The sequence below is a fragment of the Phyllobates terribilis genome, unplaced genomic scaffold (genome assembly GCF_046119375.1).
Source record: "Phyllobates terribilis strain yellow unplaced genomic scaffold, ASM4611937v1 Scaffold_4__5_contigs__length_816908805, whole genome shotgun sequence".
NCBI lineage: Eukaryota > Metazoa > Chordata > Amphibia > Anura > Dendrobatidae > Phyllobates > Phyllobates terribilis.
Window position 1 is genome coordinate 617500139 of NW_027362764.1, and position 22767 is coordinate 617522905.

Here is a 22767-nt window from a genome sequence, read left to right on the forward strand (position 1 = left end):
CCTTTGGAGTCTGCAAACGACTCCTTCAGCAGCTCCATCACCTTGGATGACTAGGATGGTGCTGTGTTTGGCTACTTGCTCCGGTGCTATGAATCTGCAGTAAGTGTGGAGTGCATGTTATATAAGAAGAAATACCCTGGAGAGTAGTACATGGACATATGGGGCAAACGTCTGTAACGGGAGGCATATAAAGGCATCTACATCTACCTGTACTTAGTTTTCCACTTTATCAGGGCTCTCTTTCTATTTTCCTGCACGACTCTATCCATAGCTGATAGATGAGCCAATATAACGCAGGGTTCCCAACTTTACTTTTCCATTTTTTCTGGACAACTTATCAAAAAAAAATCGCATAAAGACAACATTTTTTACGGACACATTGGAAAAGCATAATAAATCATTATGATTATAATCCATGTCTGCAGCCCATAACAGCCCTTCTGTTATGAAGACATCAGCTGCAGTCAATGTAAAATGATAATTACAGTAAAAATAATCTGTATACATTTCTTCAGCTTCCAAAAAAGTCACGGTCGCAATAAAAAATTTTTTACAAAAAGTGCCCTATTTTTATGGACTGTCCTGGAATTTATGGACCTGATACAATGAAACAGAATGGTTTTGTTTCTTATGTGGCTTCTAGTACTCACATTTCTTCATATTTCAGTCCACATGGTAGTGATGGTCGTCATATGCTAGAATTAAAATCAGCTTATTTATTTTGTTAAGAAGAGTATGAAAAGTTTTGTCTTGATGATTCTCTATTGTTTTCAGTATTTTCTGGAACTGCACTGTTCAGATCGTGTTGATAGTGAATACTGTTGAGATATTCAAGGATTTTCAGGGAGAATACAGATAGTTACTATAATGCAATATTGAACAGTGCAGTATAATAGGTATTCAGAAAAAGATTTCAGCAGCGTTGGAACAGTTGCGTTCTTGTGTGCTTTGACTATTTCCATGTGGGATTATCAGATACCTGTACACTAAGTGCATATAACTCGATGTACTCTCTTTGCCTTGGGCATTGTCTGACGTCATATCCTCTATTCTGCAGATAAACCATCTTTATTCACTTCGGAAAATTCTCGTGCCTTTAAAGCAAGGTGTTTTATAATACATTTCACAAAATGATGCCAATATATTGGGTTTTAATTGATATGCTTGTCTTAAAGTGTAATCATCATTTTTATTTAATAAATCAATAGTACAATGAAGAGAAGAAACTTTGTAATATATCTTATCAGATAAATCTGCTTTTTTTCTCCTGCTGGACTGATCTATCACTTTCAATTCATTGGTAAAGTCTGTAAAATCTATTTTCATTGAAATCAGATCTTCCCATTACTGAGATAGGAGATGACAGTTGGTGCTTGTAAAATTTTATGGAGAGGGGAGGAGAATGAGCTACATACAGGCAGCCAGGCATTCTGTTGCAAGTTCTACTGAAACGACAGCTACAATTCTCCATAGACCTTTATGAGCACCAACTGTTGTATCCTATCTTAGTAATGGGAAATTATTATACCCATGAATTGAGAATTTTGAGACTGAATGATCAATCCAGGAGAAAGAAGTGAATTTTTCTGATAATATATATTACATTGTTTCTTACTTTCACATGTTCTATTGATTTATAAAAAGAAATAAATCTATAGGACATTTACTCTTTAATGGAGTTACAGGCAACACTTTTAAGTTAAGAGACAAAATGTAAGTAAATAATAATAGTACATGTAAATAACATAGGGTACTTAGTTAATACTAAAAAAGCGTAAAAGCCATCCTACCGCCACAAGGTGTACCCATCGGGACCGTCCACTATTAACCTCTCTATGTTTCAGCAGACCTCAAAATAGATAGAGGCTGAGCAGAACCCAGACCCGACTGTAGAGAAAATGTCCAGCTAAAAAAGGTTGGAGCCACATCCCTGTTTGTACAAAGTACAAAAAACTATAGCAACACCAAAAAAAATGAGCCGGAACACATGTTGGTGTAAGTGCAGTGTGTAGGTGCATGTTCAGACTATGGACATTTAACAGACACTTTTAATTTAAGAGCTGCCATGACAGCCCGCTATTGGAGTGAGTCTGGATCCTACGTTTTCCTATCAATGATCCAATTTTGCCTAAAGAGGTTATTTGTGGCTGCTTATTTCGTGCAGTGACCTCTACAGGGGAATTGCAGTATTACGTTTGTCCATACTAATGCCATTTCTTAGTGTCTTATGGAGTGGTGAACTAAGATATTCATATGTCCTTTGCAAAAGAAGTTATGAAGATGAGATGATTCCTCTAAAGTGGCAAAAGAGAATATTACATCAATATTAAGGTAGAGAGACAAGCTGCGCCCGTCGCGTGGTGCATGGATTCTGTACAGAGCAAGGAACCTTGTCATTGCCTGGTGTGTTATCATATAAGAAGAATTAGGTAAAGATGGCCCTGCTCCAGACTAAATTTAAACATTAAAATCCATCATATCATCGTGGTATCGTGCACTAAAGCCACCAACGCGTTTCGAACACAGGAAGCATTCTTAGCCCTTGTGTGTGAATATTAGGGATGACTCAAACTAAAGGGACGACTTTAACTAAAGGGATTAGTGGTCACTGTCGTCAAAGAAAACTTACTACAACAGCAGGCTGAGTTTACTGCGGGCGACTCCAGGCAGCCGTCAGGAGGGACCACCACAATCACATGCACAAAGGCAACATTGCTGAAGGAGATGAAACAATTTTGGAGAAATGACATTCACATAAAAAAACTCGTCATTCCGAGATGGATTTTTCCTACATTTACTTATAGATACATTCGTGTCAACCAAACATCCTGAAGGGAGATTGATTGTCTGTAGACCACAAGTAGGCCATTATTGGAAACAATGAAGAGATGTTCGTCATGGTGGTTAGGCTGGTTTAAGTCTGTGCAGAAGTCATAATATAATCTTATAGAGCTGCTCATAATAAATACAGTGCATTTACTGGCTATAGGTAGAACTCCCAATATAATAGTAGGGAAATAACTTTTTTTCCTACATCACATGAAGTTGGGACAATCATATTATATATAACAAGATGAACCAAATGTAAATGACTAAATCATAGAGATAATTATGCCATTTGGGTGATAGTTTGTAGGAACAGTGTTTTAAAGGGAGTCAGTCATCCCCAAAACACTAATTAAACCACTTATATAGGTATGTAGAGGACTTAGCCCATATAAAAATCATACTTGTAGTATAGATTTTAGTGGTTTAGTTATCATAAATAAAAGATATACATCATATTCAAATGAGAGGACTTTGGTGCACCCTTGGTATAGATAAAGGCTCAGTGCACCGTTACACCTCCTCAGTTTGCATACCGAGCACTATGTCATATTGTGATTGACAGTGCACTTTGCAGCAGTGCTTACATAGTGTTATTATGGCCCTCAATGACCACTCCTGTCAGGAGTACAGTACAGAGATGCAGAGCCACTGATTGTCATTTTTTGATTGACAGCACTGAACTCCATCAGGTGGTTCTGCTCCTCCGCATGGAGTGCACTGTCAATCAGGATATTACATTGTGCTCAGTATGCAAACTGAGAGGGCATAACGGTTCATTGAGCCCTTTGGCCATTCCAAGGATGCTCTACACATCATTTGCATTTTATAGGGGCTAAGTTCCCTACATACCTATATAGTGGTTTAGCTACCAATCTGGGTGGGGCTGACTACCTTTCATTTTTCCAACAACTCTATTAAAATTAATAAAAGAAAGCACAGAGGCTATCTACCGGACAACAGTCATGTATTTTTGCTCATTTGTTTTACACAGTTGTTTGTTTTGGTTGCAGCCCATGGGATCAGAGCGGATGGAGATGCGCAAGCGGCAGATGTCAGTGCATCAGGAGACCGTGAGCTCCTCTCAAGCACAGCAGGGAGTTGGGAATAGGGGATCAAATGCTTGTTGCTTCTGTTGGTGCTGTTGTTGCAGCTGCTCTTGGTAAGTACACCTTACCCCTCATATAATAATGCACATGGTGCGGCTGTGTGCGCGGTCTGTATGGCTCACAGCGGCTGTGGCGTCACATGGAGCATCTGTAGAGCATCATAACTTGTTAATGGAATAGTCGATATGACACATCTGCCCCTGAGCATACTTAAATCTAACTAGCTTTATTGTCACGGCAGCTTACAAACTCACCTGACTGCAACCCACTTATAACGCCAAAGTAGTAAAAACCCACACATTTGTGATGTCACAGTAGTTTGCCTGATGGGAACACCATTGTGATGTCACAGCAGCAGACCTGATGAAAACGTCCATGTAATGTAGACTGAAACGGTTGTGATGTCAAATTAGTTATCTAACAGCAACACAGCTGTGATATCATAGCAGTTCATCTGTATGAAACCCGCTTCTGATGTCACAGCAGCTTACCTAATAGAAAAAAAATAGTGATGTCACATTTTCATATGTACCTACGACACTGACACTGCTTCGTAGGAGCAAACTTCAACAAGTGAGGCCACCTGAGCAATAACAATATATGGATTTTTGTGGACTAGGCGGGGTCACAGCACATAGGTGTGGTCACACAAAAATCACACAAGCACAGTTCACATGTCGCACAAGCAGAGCAAACATGTCACACAAGCACAGCAAATACATCACACAAGCACGACATCCACGTCACACAACGCACATGTCACGTAAATACTTTGCACACATCCCACAAGCATATGTCATACAAGCACAGTCCATAAGTTATACAAGAACAATGAGTACGTTACACAAGCACAGTGCACAAGTCTCACAAGAACAGCACACACGTCACAAAAGAAAAGTGCACGTGGCAGAAGTAGAGGGCACATCTCACACAAGCACAACATACATGCCACAAAAGCAGAGGGTGCACATGTCACACAAGCACAACATACATGCCACAAAAGCAGAGGGTGCACATGTCACACAAGCACAACATACATGCCACAAAAGCATAGTGTGCACATGTCACACAAGCTCAACATACATGCCACATAAGCAGAGGGTGCACATGTCACACAAGCACAACATACAGTGGTGGCCAAAAGTATTGGCACCCCTGCAATTCTGTCAGATAATACTCAGTTTCTTCCTGAAAATGATTGCAATCACAAATTCTTTGGTATTACTATCTTCATTTAATTTGCTTGCAAGGAAAAAACACAAAAAGAATTGTCCTAAAGCCAAATTGGATACAATTCCACACCAAACCTAAAAAAGGGGTGGACAAAAGTATTGGCACTGTTTGAAAAATCATGTGATGCTTCTCTAATTCGTGTAATTAACAGCACCTGTAACTTACCTGTGGCACCTAACAGGTGTTGGCAATAACTAAATCACACTTGCAGCCAGTTAACATGGATTAAAGTTGACTCAACCTCTGTCCTGTGTCCTTGTGTGTACCACATTGAGCATGGAGAAAAGAAAGAAGACCAAAGAACTGTCTGAGGACTTGAGAAACCAAATTGTGAGGAAGCATGAGCAATCTCAAGGCTACAAGTCCATCTCCAAAGACCTGAATGTTCCTGTGTCTTCTGTGCACAGTGTCATCAAGAAGTTTACATAGTTACATAGTTACATAGTTTATAAGGCCGAAAAAAGACAAGCATCCATCCAGTTCAGCCTATTTCTTGTGCACTGCAGCTATTCCGCAGCGTTGATCCAGGGGAAGGCAAAAAAAAACCATGCGGTATAGGCCAATTTACATCATTGAGGAAAAATTCACTTCCCGACACCAATCTGGCAGTCAGATTAAATCCCTGGATTAATTAACTATCACTAAGCATAAGATGTAATTTTATTGTTCTCAAGAAAGACGTCCAGGCCTCTCTTGAACTCATTAAGTGAGTTGGACATCACCACTTCCTCTCCCAGAGAGTTCCAGAGTCTCACGGCTCTGACCGTAAAGAATCCCCTTCTATGCTGGTGCAGGAACCTCCTTTCCTCCAGACGCATAGTGTGCCCCCTCGTCTTTGTCACCATCCTTGGTATAAACAGGTCATGGGAGAGATCTCTGTACTGCCCCCTGATGTATTTATACATGTTTATGAGGTCTCCCCTAAGCCTTCTCTTTTCCAACGTAAATAGGCCTAATTTTGACAACCTCTCTGGGTATTCTAGTCGCTCCATTCCCTTTATTACCTTAGTCGCCCTCCTTTGTACACTCTCTAGCTCCAATATGTCTTTCCTGAGCACCGGAGCCCAGAACTGTGCACAATATTCTAAGTGCGGCCTTACCAGCGCTTTATATAGGAGGAAGAACAATGTTCTCATCATATGCCCCTATTCCTCTTCTGATGCATGCCATGACTCTATTTGCCTTCGCAGCTGCTGCCTGACACTGGGCACTCCAATTTAATTTGCTATTAACCAAGACGCCCAGGTCCTTCTCCATGTCAGATTTCCCCAACGTTTTCCCATTTAATATGTATGGGTGACTGCTGTTTTTCTTTCCCATGTGCATGACCTTACATTTATCGGCATTGAACCCCATTTGCCATTTTTTGGCCCAACTCCCCAATTTATCTAAATCCTCCTGTAGCTGTGCCCTATCCTCATCTGTATTAACTACTTTACAAAGTTTAGTAGCATCTGCAAATATTGCTATTTTACTATGCAACCCTTCCACTAGATCATTAATAAATATATTAAATAATATAGGGCCCCAGACAGACCCTTGAGGCACCCCGCTAGTAACCCTGACACACCCTGAGCTTACTCCATTGATAACCACCCTCTGCTTTCTATCACTCAGCCAGCTATTTACCCACTTGCACACATTATCCCCCAGACCAAGCATTCTCATTTTATATACCAACCTTTTGTGTGGCACAGTGTCAAACGCTTTGGAGAAGTCAAGGTATACAACATCCACTGACTCTCCCCGGTCCAGCTGTGAGCTCACCTCCTCGTAGAAGGTGATCAGGTTTGTTTGGCAGGAGCGATCCTTCATGAATCCATGTTGATATGGAGTTAGACAGTTATTATCATTAAGATATTCTACAATAGCATCTCTAAGAAATCCTTCAAACAATTTACCCACAACAGACGTTAAGCTGACTGGTCTATAGTTCCCAGGGTCACTTTTAGACCCCTTTTTGAATATTGGTACCACATTTGCTTGGCGCCAGTCTAGTGGGACAGTCCCTGTCCATAAAGAGTGCTTGAATATAAGATACAGCGGTCTGTCTATCACATTACTTAATTCTTTTAGTACCCGGGGGTGTATGCCATCTGGGCCTGGTGACTTGTCTATTTTGATATTATTTAGGCGTTTCTGAACTTTCTCCTGGGTTAGGTGGGTGATATTTAGCGGAGGGTTTACTTTATCACTCTGCATTTCCTCCGATAAATTGTTTTCTTTTGTGAAAACAGTAGAGAAGAAGCTATTGAGTAGGTTTGCTTTACCCTCATCGCCCTCTATGATTTTACCCAGGTTATTTTTCAATGGGCCAACTCCATCAGTTTTAATCCTTTTACTGTTTATATAGTTAAAGAACAGTTTGGGATTCGTTTTCCTTTCCTTGGCAATTAGTCTCTCTATCTCCTCTTTTGCTATTCTTATTTGTTTCTTACAGATTTAGTTTTTTTCCCTATAAGATATTAGCGCTTCCTCGCTGCCTTCTTGTTTAAGCCCTTTTTTTGTTTTTCATTGCCCTCTTGACTTCCTTATTTAGCCACATTGGCTTCCTCCTATTCCTAGCCCTTTTATTCCCATAAGGTATGTACCTTCTACAGTGACTATGTAGGACTGTTTTGAAAATTTCCCATTTTCTATCCGTGCTCCTATTACTGAAGATACTATCCCAGTCTATAAAGTGAAGGGCATCTCTTAGCTGATCAAACTTTGCCCTCCTGAAGTTCAGTGTTTTTGTGACTCCCTTGCTGGGCACCCTACTGAAGCACATGTGGAATTGTATAATGTTGTGGTCACTATTTCCCAGGTGCCCCCCGACCTGCACCTCAGTTATTCTGTCTGGCCTGTTAGTTAATATTAAGTCTAAAAGGGCCGTCCCTCTAGTTGGTTCCTGCACAAGTTGTGACAAATAATTGTCTTTGATAGTTGACAGAAACCTGTTTCCTTTCTGAGATCTACAGCTTTCGGTTTCCCAGTCTATATCGGGGTAGTTGAAGTCCCCCATAATAATCACCTCGTTATTTTTTGCTACTTCGTCTATTTGTCTCATTAATAGACTTTCCGTGGCTTCTGCTATATTTGGTGGTTTATAACATACTCCTATGATAATTTTATTATTGTTTTTTGCCCCATGTATCTCCACCCATAAGGACTCGACCTCCTCATTTCCCTCCCATACATCCTCCCGTATTGTAGGCTTTAGACACGTCTTTACATATAGACAGACTCCACCCCCTTTCCGATTTCTTCGATCCCTTCTAAACAGACTGTAACCCTGTAAGTTAACTGCCCAGTCATAGCTTTCATCTAACCATGTCTCGGTTATTCCCACTATGTCATAGTTACCTGTAGATATTTCTGCTTCCAGTTCATCCATCTTGTTTGTCAGGCTCCTGGCATTTGCTAGCACGCAGTTTACACGATTTTGTTTTGTTCCAATCTTCTCCCTGTGGATTGTATTAGAAATTTTCTTACTTCCCTTCCAAGTATCTTGTCTTGGACCTTCTTTGTCACACTTCATATCTTTCATTAGTATGTTCTCTGGTTGCATGTTCGTGTCCGACGTTTTTCTTCCCATCCCCTCTTCTTCTAGTTTAACGCCCTCCTGATGAGTGTTGCGAGTCTCCTGGCGAATGTGTGTTTCCCGGGTTTGTTGAGGTGTAGTCCGTCTCTGGCAAGGAGTCCGTCATAGAGGTAATTCACACCGTGGTCCAGGAATCCAAATCCTTGTTGTCTGCACCATCGTCTCAGCCAGTTGTTCACATCAAGGATCCTGTTCCATCTCCTGACGCCATGCCAGTCTACTGGAAGGATAGAAGAAAAAACTACCTGCGCATCCAGTTCTTTTACTTTCTTCCCCAATGCTTCAAAGTCCTTGCAGATTGTCGGTAGGTCCTTCTTTGCCGTGTCATTGGTGCCAACATGTATCAGAAGAAATGGGTGGACATCCTTGGAACTGATGAGCTTCGGTATCCTATCGGTAACATCCTTGATCTTCGCCCCTGGGAGGCAGCATTCTTCTCTTGCGGTTATGTCCAGTCTGCAGATAGCTGCTTCTGTTCCTCTCAGTTTTGAGTCTCTCACCACCACCACTCTTCTTCCCTTCTTGGCTGTCCTTTTTCTTGTCGCTTCTGGGTGTTTCTGGGTGATCTTTTCTTTTTTGCTTGCTGGTAGTGCCTCATCCTTAGGTGTGCCATCTTCGTCCTCCATAAGTCCTTGGAATCTGTTTCTCAGTTGTGTGGTTGGTGGTGTCTCCATGGTCTTCTTGCTTCTTTTGGTCACTTGCCTCCACTTGTCTGCCTCTGGAGGTTCTCTGACGCTTCCTTCACTTTCCGTGACCAGTAGTGACGCTTCTGTTCTGTCCAGGAAGTCTTCATTTTCCTTGATGAGTTTTAATGTCGCAATTCTTTCTTCCAGTCCCCGCACCTTTTCTTCTAAAAGAGCCAGTAGTCTACACTTCTGGCAGGTGAAGTTGGTTTCAGCTTCTGGTCGATCTGTGAACATGTAGCACATGTTGCAGCTCACCATGTAGGTTGTCACATCTGCCATGCTGCTCCTTGTCCCTGCTGACTTGATGTCTGTCTTCTTTCTTGTGATACCCTAGGATAAACAAATTAAACAAATTCACTCCCCGTCAGGAAAAAAAGTGTACAGGAAAAAAAAAGAGGCATTCAATGAAAAGAACACGGTCCCTACAGTCAAACATGGCGGAGGTTCCCTGATGTTTTGGGGCTGCTTTGCTGCCTCTGGCACTGGACTGCTTGACCGTGTGCATGGCATTATGAAGTCTGAAGACTACCAACAAATTTTTCAGCATAATGTAGGGCCCAGTGTGAGAAAGCTGGGTATCCCTCAGAGGTCATGGGTCTTCCAGCAGGACAATGACCCAAAACACACTTCCAAAAGCACTATAAAATGGTTTGAGAGAAAGCACTGGAGACTTCTAAGGTAGCCAGCAATGAGTCCAGACCTGAACCCCATAGAACACCTGTGGAGAGATCTCAAAATGGCAGTTTGGAGAAGGCACCCTTCAAATATCAGGGACCTGGAGCAGTTTGCCAAAGAAGAATGGTCTACAATTCCAGCAGAGCATTGTAAGAAACTCATTGATGGTTACCAGAAGCGGTTGTTCGCAGTTATTTTGGCTAAAGGTTGTGCAACCAAGTATTAGGCTGAAGGTGCCAATACTTTTGTCTGGCCCACTTTTGGAGTTTTGTGTGAAATGATCAGTGATTTGATTTTTGCTTCATTCTCTTTTGTGTTTTTTCCTTGCAAGCAAATTAAATGAAGATAATAATACCAAAGAATTTGTGATTGCAATCATTTTCAGGAAGAAACTGAGTATTATCTGACAGAATTGCAGGGGTGCCAATACTTTTGACCACCACTGTACATGCCACATAAGCAGAGGGTGCACATCACACAAGTAGAGAGCACACGTCACACAATCAGATGGAACATGTTACACAATCACAGCGCTCAAGTCACAGAAATAGATCGCATACATCAGACAAGCCACTCCGGCCGTGCCTCCATGATTGAAAGCTGGAGTCTGCCTGGACGAATAAAGTTCATTTCCTCCCGGCAGCGGGACATTCAGTGCAGGGCCGAGGAGCTTTAGAACACTATTACCATGCAGAACCCCATATCAGCAGGTTAATGATGTTTGGGGACATGACAAGTTCCCTCTAATGTTTTTAACTGTTCATTTTTTTAAATACATTTTTAAATAAAGTTGATACATTTTTTTTATGGTCATTTTGACATTGATGGCTTTATGGAAATTCATTAGGGATCCCTTTTTTAGTACAGGTAATAGTGTATGGCCTTACACTATTGTTTGCACTAAGTGTTCTTTTTGTAAATTGGAGGTTAACAGTATAACCCATTCGAATGTCTTCATACCGTGCCATAGATTTTGCACACCATTTTGACTCAATATACATGTATGGTCCTATAAAATGTCCCAAATAAGTAGAACTCAGCATAAACTGAAATCACACATGTATTTAGATATACTGTAGCTCATATGCATTGTGAATGTATTTGACATTGTGCTGTGCCCGCAGACAGATTACCGTAAGAGCCTGGGACACAGAACCGCTGACACTTTGCCACGGGCAATTTTCCTGCACATGCCAGCTTGTTCTCTGTAATGTCCTCTGTATAACTGGTCATATATTTTCCTTTGTAAGCAGAGACTATAATTAATGTATATGAATGATATTTCTAGGACTTTTTACTGTACATATTTATGGGGCATTTAATTAACATCAACCATGCTAATCAGACAGATGGCAAATGAAATAAGGTATATACTGTCATGTATGTACAACTATTCCCTGACCTAAATGTTACTCACCTGTATGGAAATATGTGATTTTAAAATGTCAAGATCCCAAAGTACCCCCTAAATACATATACAGCCATATGTGTATAGATATGGGATACCAGGAATAGCTGAAATCCTGCGCCAAATATGAAATGCGCTGTGTGTACTTTCATGATGATGAAAATGATGATGAATACTTCATTACAATGTTTTTATAAAAGTCATCATATAAAAAATCCTCCAGTAATGACTGAATATAAACTAGCTGTTTATAGTATTAGTTACACTCAGATCTTTAACTTGAAAATCTACAATTTATCACTAATATGTTATCCTTGAGCATATTAGATAATATCTACTATATAACCCCCTCAAACTGAAGTTTCGGAGGGCTGCACACTGTCATGCTGTCAGTCTCATGGTGGGCATCATGCTGTCAGTCTCATGGTGGGCATCATGCTGTCAGTCTCGTGGTGGGCGTCATGTCGTTGGTCTCGTGGTGGGCGTCATGTCGTTGGTCTCGTGGTGGGCGTCATGTCGTTGGTCTCGTGGTGGGCGTCATGCTGCTGGTCTCGTGGTGGGCGTCATGCTGTCGGTCTCACGGTGGGCATCATGCTGCCGATCTCACGGTGGTTGTCATGCTGCCGGTCTCTTGGTGGGCGTCATGCTGCTGCTGGGCGTCATGCTGCCAGTCTCATGGTGGGCGTCATCCTGTTGGTCTTGGTGGGCTGTTTTCGGGAGAGTGGGCCAATAGTTCCATAGTAAAGAGCCAAAGATTCTCCATAGCTGCAGAATGTTTCTAAAGGGAGAATACCTACAAAAGGCAAAGTACATAGCAACATGCCTCATTGTTTCTTTTCTTAGGCCAGAGCTTGTGTCACACAATATGAAGACCGCAATGTCGCATTGCAACAACTTTGCATTTACTGATTGTCGGAGGGGTCACATTGCACCCCGTGACCATGACATGACTGTCCAAAAGATGATTTCTAATTGAAGGTTGCATTCGACTTTGCCTCTATAAAGATAGGTTGCATGCAACTGAGATTTGTGTGCAATCGTTCTGCAACTTGAATGTTTTTAAAGCCCAATCGCAGCTCTGAAATAGTCGTGTGACGTATCACAGACAAGTGCACAATTGTATATGTAGTCCCAGCCTAATTACTTTAAATTTATGAGAATCTCTACAACATGGAACGATATGTTCATCAATATGGCCATATACTTGAGGTAGCTGTTGGATCACTGCCCCATACACAGGGTGGGGAGAAAATTGGTGACAGACACTGTGGCATGCTCTTATCTCCTCCGAAAACAATAGGATCAGGCATTGAATTTCCAAATGCCCGATAGTGCTCTTCCTGGACAACATCTGTCGGTAGAGTCGGGAGGCTGCCATACACATCAGATGGTGATGCTGGTTTGGTGCACTTTCTTCTACTATGTATGGGCGCCATCAAGTGTAATCAGTCTTACTTCTATATAAAGAGAGTTGGGAGAGGGTCTAACCAGCGGACCATTGTGAGATGGATCGTAGAGGACACTCCAGGAATCTGGAGAAAGATAACTGTCCAACAGTCTACAGTATTTGTGTCCGAAACTGGAGGCAGAAGAATCCTAGAGCACAAACTGCTGAACTTAGTAATGACCCCACACAGTTATCCACAATAATTCATGAGCATTCTTTAGTCTTGCTTTTTAGGGCTCGTGCACATGACCATATTATCTGTCTGAGTGTGATCTGACAAAACAACTGATCATATCTGGATCAATGTTATGCTATGGGGATATGCACATGTCAGATTGTTTCCTCTAACAACCCTGGTCTGGGGAAAAAATGTTAGCATTCCCAAGTTTGAGATCGCACTCGGCCATGCTAGTCAGTGAGTGCGTGGAAAACATCAGATTACACTTGGATGACATCTGAGTGCAGTCAAATTTCCACGGACTGACAGAGAAGACGGATAAATCTTTTTCTTCATCATCTGCTTATCCGAGAGAATCGGATCTCACTATGATCACACTCTGATCAAACTATAATCAGAGTTTGATTAGAGTGTGATTTGCATAATCGGCCAAATGAGATGAGAGGATGTACACTGGTGTGACCCTAGACGTAGACTGAGGGTAGGTTTTAAACAACGTTGTAGATACAATAAAGACCATGCAGCTGCTTTGGGGCTACTGAAAAGATGAGGTTGCAAACTTAAGTTGGATGCATTTTCTTTCTTATTGGGTAGTGAGATTCTGTCTTATGTAGCAGTGAAGAAGAAGAACAATATTAGCAAAAAGAGAGTTGGGAGTTACGTATCCTCAACAAGCTCCAGATCCTTGGAAAAAGTTTATTATTTTCATTACGACTCTTTTTCATTTGTGCCCCCCACTTTAAAATAAAGCCATCCTGTAATATATGTAACTAGAGTTGTGACTCAGGAGCAGAGGAGAGGGACTGGAAAGCATTAAATGCAGAGAGTCCTGGACACTTGACGTCAAGAGATTGCCCCCACCACCATCACCACCACCACCCATCCTCGAAACTTGTGATTGTGGAGCACGGAAGATGAAAACACAGTCATGCCGCTTCCATGATCATCAGCCTAGATATATTTAAACTGCTTAAGTCTCATCTAGGCACAGATTGCTCACAGACTCCCTTTAAATGAATAGGCTAAAATTTCCAAGGGTGAGTGCATCCAAAGATGATGTGGGAATTTCTCCTCAGCAGATCTCTTCCATGGCAGTAGAGTATGAAGCACATTCGGAAATAAACAATTTGTCTACGTACATTTCCACCTCTGATTTGGCGATTGGGAGGACAATTATAGGCACGATTGTAATTTTTTGGCAAAAAGGCTAGAGTAGAGTCCTGCCACATATCATCACACCATGCGTTGTTGTACAATGTAGTAGCAAATAGCTAAGTTCACATGTATCCATGTAAAATGTTTAGGACTTTTATTGCTTCTAAACTAATGTGTTATTACATAAGATTATACATGCTGTGTAAAAGTTTGTGATTAACCCTTTATAATTAATCATTCATGTTCACAGTCTCACAGTCAGGAATCAGGAAGATGAGAGGACAAGAAGGTCTTCTAATGAAATCAGAGGTGCTGGCATACCAAACTGTGAAGAAAGGCAAGTAGCAGCTTTAGTTGTTGTACGGTATCATGTACAAGCTGATTTATCAATAATGTTGTGAGAAGGTACCAGTACTAATATTTTTAACGACTATCCCTACGTGAGCATATGGTATATGACCAGTCAACCAGTTAGTGACTCTGCCTCCAGGAGTCTTACACCCAGGAGCATGCTCAGCTCCCCTTGCTATAACTCCGCCTCCAGGAGTGTTACACCCAGGAGCATGCTCAGCTCCCCTTGCTATAACTCCGCCTCCAGGAGTCTTACACCCAAGAGCATGCTCAGCTCCCCTTGCTATAACTCCGCCTCCAGGAGTCTTACACCCAAGAGCATGCTCAGCTCCCCTTGCTATAACTCCGCCTCCAGGAGTCTTACACCCAAGAGCATGCTCAGCGCCCCTTGCTGTAACTCCGCCTCCAGGAGTCTTACACCCAGTGGACAAATAAATGATACCGCAGAGGAATAAGGAGGTCTACCCTCTGTCTTAGGCCTCCTTGACACATCCATATCTCCAGTATATATGGTATCCGTTTTTTTTCATGGATACCACATATACCCATTGTAACATATGCTGCTATGCACATGTCCGTGTTTTTCCGGCAGCACGGATGACATGGGCCAAGACAAGTCTATGGGTATGTGAAAATTATGTACAGCACACGGATGGCGTCCGTTTGCTGTACTTGTTTAACATCGCAAAGTATAGGAGAAACTTTGAAATTGATTTCTTTCTTTATCGGAAAAACACTAATGGTAAAAACAGACACACTGAACGCACTGGTACGTTTTTTTCACCCTCGTGTTTTATACTGACGTATGAAGAGACCTAACCTAGTGGTAAAAGCTGCAAAATGACTGCTACAAATTGTGGTCATATTGAGCTTTTTAGTAGCATGTCGTAAAATTGGGAAAAAGTCACATTTAAAATACAATGTGTATATAGACCTTAATTCCCGTCATAACATCCCGCATGAACACTTTTGTTTAATCCTGTGCAATTTCTTTAGTGGCCCAGTGAATTTAGGATATCATAGGGCACATATATATGAAGGGGTTGTCTGGCGCTAACGTATTGTTGACCCATCTCTAGGATTCTATATCAATAACAGGTCAATGAGGGTCCAACGCCCAGCACCCCCACTGATCAGCTGTTATCTCCTCTGGCGGAGGCAGAGAATGTTGTCCGATATGTTATTTAGTGTCCGCTCACAGGTATAGCATCTTTTCTCCCATTTACTTGAGTAGGGAATAAAGTGCAGTACCCAGGAGTGACCACTAGACAATGTATCTATCAATGTAATTTAGATCTGACCGCAGACGCAGCTGATAACACCTGATCGGTGCAGGTGCCGGGTGTTTGACCGCATCAATCTAACATTAATGACTTATTCCGTGGAATGCTCATCAATATGTTAGTCCTAGACAACCTTTTTAATCTATTGGGTATTTCGTCTGTGGAAAAAGTTACCAGTAAGCTCCAATCCATATGAATACCTTAAAGAGTTGGCCAATAGAAGTAAAGAAAGGAGTTGTATGACATAAAAGTACAACATCTGCTTTCTTCCAGTAGAAATAAATCTTGACTCTATCTTTTCTTTAGTCCAACTCCTACTCTTGAAGATGTGTACTCTTGGGGTCAGTCTTTCGACAAACTTATGAACACTCCTGCTGGGAGAAATGCTTTCCGTGAATTTCTCAGAACAGAGTTCAGTGAAGAGAACATGCTTTTCTGGATGGCTTGTGAGGATCTCAAAAAAGAAGCCAACAAAAATGTGATAGAAGAGAAGGCCCGGCTAATATACGAGGACTATATCTCTATTTTATCTCCAAAAGAGGTAAATTGTACTGATGTTTACCACTTTATTTCGTTACCTCTCCTAATCTACAGTGTGCCTGCCTTGTAACATAACCATATCTGCCACCATTCCTGACAGACACAATATATTATCATGTAGAACAGTGTTTCTCAACTCCAGCCTTTATGTACCGCACATACAGGTAGGAACACTCACGTATTCTGTCTATGGTGTAACTGCCATACATGACCTGTTGGGGTACTTAAAGGAAAGGTGCCGTGATTTTTAATCTTGTATTAATAATTCTTGATTATTGAATGCTCTCTCCATAGGCCTCTATACAGTATAATGCACAGCCCATAGTCCTCCATATAGTTTACTGCACTCCTAATAGGCGTCCACATAGTATAATGCACTCCCCATATGCTTCTATACAGTATAATGCACTTCCCATAGGCCTCTATACAGTATAATGCACTTCCCATAGGCCTCTATACAGTATAATGCACTTCCCATAGGCCTCCATATAGTATAATGCACTCCCCATAGGCCTCTATACAGTATAATGCACTCCCCATAGGCCTCCATACAGTATAATTCACTCCCCATAGACCTCTACTGTTATACAGTATAATGCACAGCCCATAGTCCTCCATATAGTATAATGCACTCCCCATAGGCCTCTATACAGTATAATACACTCCCCATAGGCCTCTATACAGTATAGTGCACTCCCTCACTCATTTTTGCTGCGGTGAAAACGCAGCGTGTTACAGTTCCAGCAAAGTGGATGGTATTTATAGAAATCTCACACTCACTGAGCTTTTAATTTACGCAGCGTAAACTGACCTGCGGTGCGTGTTTCATGTCCTCAGCATGACAATTTCTCTTGCGGGTACGCTGCGTTTTATGTGCAGAATTTCCCCATAGACTTACATTAGATGTGCAGGTAAAAATCTTACATGCGTTTTTAGTGCATTTCTGTAGCAAAAAAGCATACAAAAGGCATGTAATCTGGACATGACTGTATCAATAAAGCCAAATACTAGGAAGTATCAAAAAGAATGCAGCTTTATTTAAAGCCTGACATACAAATAAGAGACAGAAAAATGCAGCGCCAAAAACGCAATGAAAAACCGTATTTAAATAATAGGTGCAGAGATTCTGAAAAAAATGGGAACGTAGCCTAAGGGCTCGCTCACACTGGCGTATAACACGGCCGAGTGCTGTCTGATGTCTTATGGTGTCTTATACCATGGGGCCGTACACCGCATCTGTGCTCAGATTCTCCCATGCGACACAATGGCAGCACAGTAAGATGACCCTCAGATCAGACTCTGACAGAGTTTGGGCAGAGCGTCATTAACATAATTGACCCAATTCTCTCGCATGAGAAAATATACGGCAGTGTGACCCCCCGGCCTGAAAGTGTGGCACGCACCCTGCCCAACACACCCAAAGGCAAATTAAATGTTAATTGGTCTAATTATAGTGGTATGGTATTGACAAGCTGTCCGTGTAGCTAATTAATTGGACACCATCTTATAGAACAACAGCGTCCACATGTCCGTGTTTGCAGTATGTCTGGCATCCATTTTTTTCACAGATACCGTACCTACTCATTATAACCTATAGTGATCTTCACACATATGTGTTTTTACATGTACCATGTGTCCGTGTGAACCAATATAACTCTGAGGGGTCCATGAAAAACACGTACAGCACACGGATGGCATCAATGTGCCGTCTGTGTTTTAACATTGAAAAGAATAGGAGAAGCTTTAGCGTTTCATTCTTTTTTTTATCCATACCGGAAAAACACTGATGGCCACCCTGATAGCACACTGGTGCTGTTTTTTCCTTGTACCGGTTTTATATGGACTTGTGAAGGGGGCCTTAAACAGACCCCTAAGATGCATGGTGGCCTTACTGTACCTCCATGTGACAGGCTCCATGCTGAGGTATATATTTCTTAGTCAAATATCACATTATTTTTTGTTTTGTTACATTGATATAGATTCTGACAGAAAAAGATCATAGTGTATAGAACTCCATTTGCTATATTCCCTCTGGAAACATTGCTTCTAGGGGAGGATACATGGTCCCGAAGCCATGAAGCCACATTCACACGTTCAGTATTTGTTCAGTATTTTACCTCAGTATTTGTAAGCCAAAACCAGGAGTGGGTGATAAATACAGAAGTGGTGACGTGTTTCTATTATACTTTTCCTCTGATTGTTCCACTCCTGGTTTTGGCTTACAAATACTGAGGTAAAATACTGAACAAATACTGAACGTGTGAACGTGGCCTCTACCCAAATGAACACATAAATGTTTCACCAGGGTCTAAAAAAAGTTGAACTATCCGTCTATGGGGAATATTCTGCAAACCTATCGGTGTAATCTCTGATGATGCGACAGATGTATCTCATACTGATGGATAAACAAGCCACCAGTTCTGACATATGGACAGAAGCACATATGGAACAGTCTTGGGACCGAGCTAAACACTATTATTAGCTTTCCAACATTTCAGCTCCAACAGATAAAAGAGAGCAGAATTTAACACCATTATATTGTGAAGATGTATCGTGTCCAGAAACCGTTCTGTGGCTATAAACAATGGCAAGACATTTACGACGATCTCCTTGTGAGATCCCCAAGGGGCGAATCTGAAGGCCTGGTGAGAGGGGGGATAATTATTCTGAAAACACTCTGACCTTTCAGGTATTATATTCTCAGACAATATAAGATGGAATGATTAGCAGCAATCGAGAGAAGAAAACAAAGCTGTCAATCAGCAGAGTTGCTTGCCGTAAATGACTTCTGTATATAGAGATCGTGGCTTATTATGGCTCAGCATGCCGCTACTCTGCTCACAGTAAGGGGGGACCAGTTAGGGGGTCTTCTTCTTTGTGCAAAGGTTGCAGTGACGAGGAATTAAAAATAATCCACTTTTTTATTTTATTTTTTCAGGTCAGCTTGGACTCCAGGGTGCGAGAAGTCATCAACAGGAACATGCTGGAACCCTCACAACACACGTTTGACGATGCCCAGCTCCAGATCTACACCTTAATGCACAGAGACTCTTACCCACGTTTCATGAACTCTGTAATCTACAAAAACCTACTTCAGACCTTATCGGAAAATACTGCCGAGTCTTAGTTTTGTTAATGCTTTATGTTTTTGTTTTTTTTATTATTATTATTATTATTTTTATTTATTTAAAGTAAACGGAAAAATGGGTACTACACCTGGCAGGGAGGTTCGCGCTACCATGAAGTTCACCTGAAAATTCTACTCAGGCTTATTTTAATATGGACTATGTTACATTGTCTCCAGCTGCGGGCTCATTGCCGTGCCCTGTTGCGGCTAGTGATCAATTTTAGTGATATTTTCAAAAAAAAAAGAAGACGGAAACCTTTTTAAATGATATAATATATATAGTAGTTGTATTTTTACAACAGTAATTAGTATATATTCAGAGACGAGCGTTACCTTGGTGGAAGTGCCTTGATGTGTTTATGTCTATTTCCTAGGACTAGATTGGACTATTACACTACTACAATGTATATGATGTAAAATTCGATCTGTCTATTAAGGAGGGTACTTCCACTTGTCTTCGGGGATATATGTATGTGTGTGGATATAATAAATTATATATATATATATATATATATATATATATATATATATATATATGCGCACTTACACAAAGCGAAAAAAAAAATAATTAAAAAAAAAGGTGTGCCGACGGGAACAATTTCCATTGGCATTGAACAAATCTGGCTTTTTGTTGAGGGCCAGCGTTTATGATATTAATTATTGTGTGAATGATTTCAAGGGTTTTGAATAAATGTTTCCTTTTCTTCTTTTGCATTAAAGAAATATATGGACATTCACAGACGACAACAGTCCTACGCTGTAATAAAGCACAATAGTTTTATCCAAACAGCGGTGGGGTTTTTTTCCTGCAAAAATCCAAATTAAAGGGAACCTGCCACAATGAAAATAGGGTCCAGTCTGCTGGCACCATGTTGTATGTAGAGTAGAGGGAGCAAAACAGATTGACGTACAGTTGTGCGAGAAAAGATTCAGTATTAGGCCACATTCACATGTTCAGTATTTTACATCAGTATTTGTAAGCCAAAATCAGGAGAGGAACAATCAGACTAAAAGTATAATAGAAACAAGTCACCACTTCTGTATTTATCACCCACTCCTGGTTTTGGCTTACAGATACTGATGTCAAATACTGACCAAATACTGATAGTGGGGCCGTGGCCTAATACTGACTCTTTTCTCCCAAACTATATATCAATCTACTCAGCTCCCCCGGCTCTATAACATGGTGCCTGCAGATTGGACGACATCTTTATGGTGACCGGTGCAGATGTCATGACATATCAGAATGGCTCAGAATAGTACAAGCATCACAATGACAACAGCAGGCATGGATACAATGAAAATGAGAAGTACTTGGTAATTCAATTTTCCATAACCTCCACAATGGCACTGACAGGAGGAATAGTTGATATGGAAGCACAAAACACTTTTTTTTTCCTACTCCACGAGCCAATCAAATATGGTGGAGAGAAGAGTGTGCCATTGTGGAGGTTACAGAAAATCCAATTACCGGTAAGAGTAATTATCTCTACCTTCACAACCGCACTGACTGGAGGAATAACAGAGAATAAACCAGGGTGGGACTGACTGCTGCCGATAAGACTTTGTGGCCAAAGGTTAAGTTCTGATTAGCAACAGCAGGATGTAATGATTGTGGAAAATCAGGTAATTTACCCACGGAGGAGCGAGACAAATCTCCCTGATAGAAGCGGAAAGTTCCTCAGCCTTGTGGAGTGGATCTTCAGGAGGAGACCATGCAACCAGCTACCAAAATAAAAGAACACATCTGCCTGCATGGAGCATGTGGAAAACTTTCTGTGATCTGTTGGAAGTGAAATTTTGATACCATCTTGGGGAAAAATTGGAAGATGATGCTTGAAAATAATCATTTGATTAAGGAAGTACTTGTATAGGCAAATACTAGAAAAAAAACCTGGGTCCTGTCAACTGTTTTTACTGTGGTCATAGCCAGAAGCAAGGCAGACATAAAGGACACTGTTATTTCTAGGGAGAATACCTTCATAGAGTGGATCAAAAGTTATCCGCCAGTTTATAGTCCAAAATAAGAGCTCATTGCTGTTAGCTGAACTGGAAAATTGGTGGGCAGACTGGCAATGCTGTAAAATAACAAAATTAATTATACACCTGAGTAGTAGATGCTGTCATGGTTATTGCACAGTAACCCATAGGGAAAACACTCATTTTCAAATTGCAAAGCCAGTAACCATGCTGCTCAGCTTCACAATGAGGACAGATACTTGTAGTACACATTCCAACAAAGACGAGGCGGCATTCACCACTGACGTGTCCGGTAAGGATTGTTCATGGGGTTTAACAGAGCACTAACTTAAGCAACAGCTGTTTCGTATGCGTTCACGCTTCTTCCAGCCCTGACGTGAGTTGTTAAACCTCCTCGTTAAATACTTACAATTACCATATTTAAGAAACTATATCTAAAAGTTAAAAGGGTTGTCCAGGCTTGGGATGAAAGTCTTCTGAATCCTGACAGCATCTTTTCAATAATTCTATGAGTAATAGTCTTATTATTCTAAAATGTATTAGAAAAAAATGGTATATGACTGAAAGTGATCCTTTGTTATCTGAAATGGCTTTGAAAAAAAATACAGAATTTCATCTAGGCCAAGGATATCAAAATTACACACACAAAGGGCCTAATTTAACCCTCAACTGGTGAGGTGGGGTTTTTGTCACGCAACTGGTGATGTGGGGTTTCCTATACCCCAGTGTTTAGAAATCTCTTATTTTTACAGAAAATGCAAAGATCACGTTTGTTTTCATCGTTTTCTTATTGGCGATTGATTACACATGAGTATAACAAATTTTTGACACCCACAAATGGATGGAAGCTAGTGAGACACGTATCCTCATACCAGGATTTTTCAATGAATGGCAGCTGAACAAAAAATTCCCTGGGGTGTGGCAAACTCCACCTCACCAGTTGAGGGTTAAAAACTTGCACAAAGTCACGGGCAAACCTTGATATTTTTTACAATAATGACCACAATTGAGGAAGTTTTTCTTTATCATCAAAAATAACAATGAACCTTTCATATGGAAGCAAATTTAAAGAGATTGTCCCACAAAGAAAGTACATCTTAAATAATAGATCTTAGAATAAAATAAACACCTAATCACAAAAGGGGCGTACTGGAATAATACAATATGTTATGTAAGAGCAGTAAAG

At 41.0% G+C, this 22767-nt stretch overlaps 1 protein-coding gene across 1 annotated transcript in view; it reads left to right on the plus strand.

Moving 5' to 3' along the window:
- Positions 1 to 20347, plus strand: part of RGS20 (regulator of G protein signaling 20) — a 77134-nt gene extending 56787 nt beyond the window's left edge. The window contains exons 2-5 of the mRNA XM_073676729.1: positions 3840 to 3988; positions 14551 to 14637; positions 16241 to 16475; positions 19413 to 20347. Coding sequence (XP_073532830.1) covers positions 3840 to 3988; positions 14551 to 14637; positions 16241 to 16475; positions 19413 to 19601 — 660 coding nt within the window. The 3' untranslated portion in view covers positions 19602 to 20347. The remainder of the gene's footprint in view (positions 1 to 3839; positions 3989 to 14550; positions 14638 to 16240; positions 16476 to 19412) is intronic.
- The last annotated feature ends 2420 nt before the right edge of the window (positions 20348 to 22767 follow it).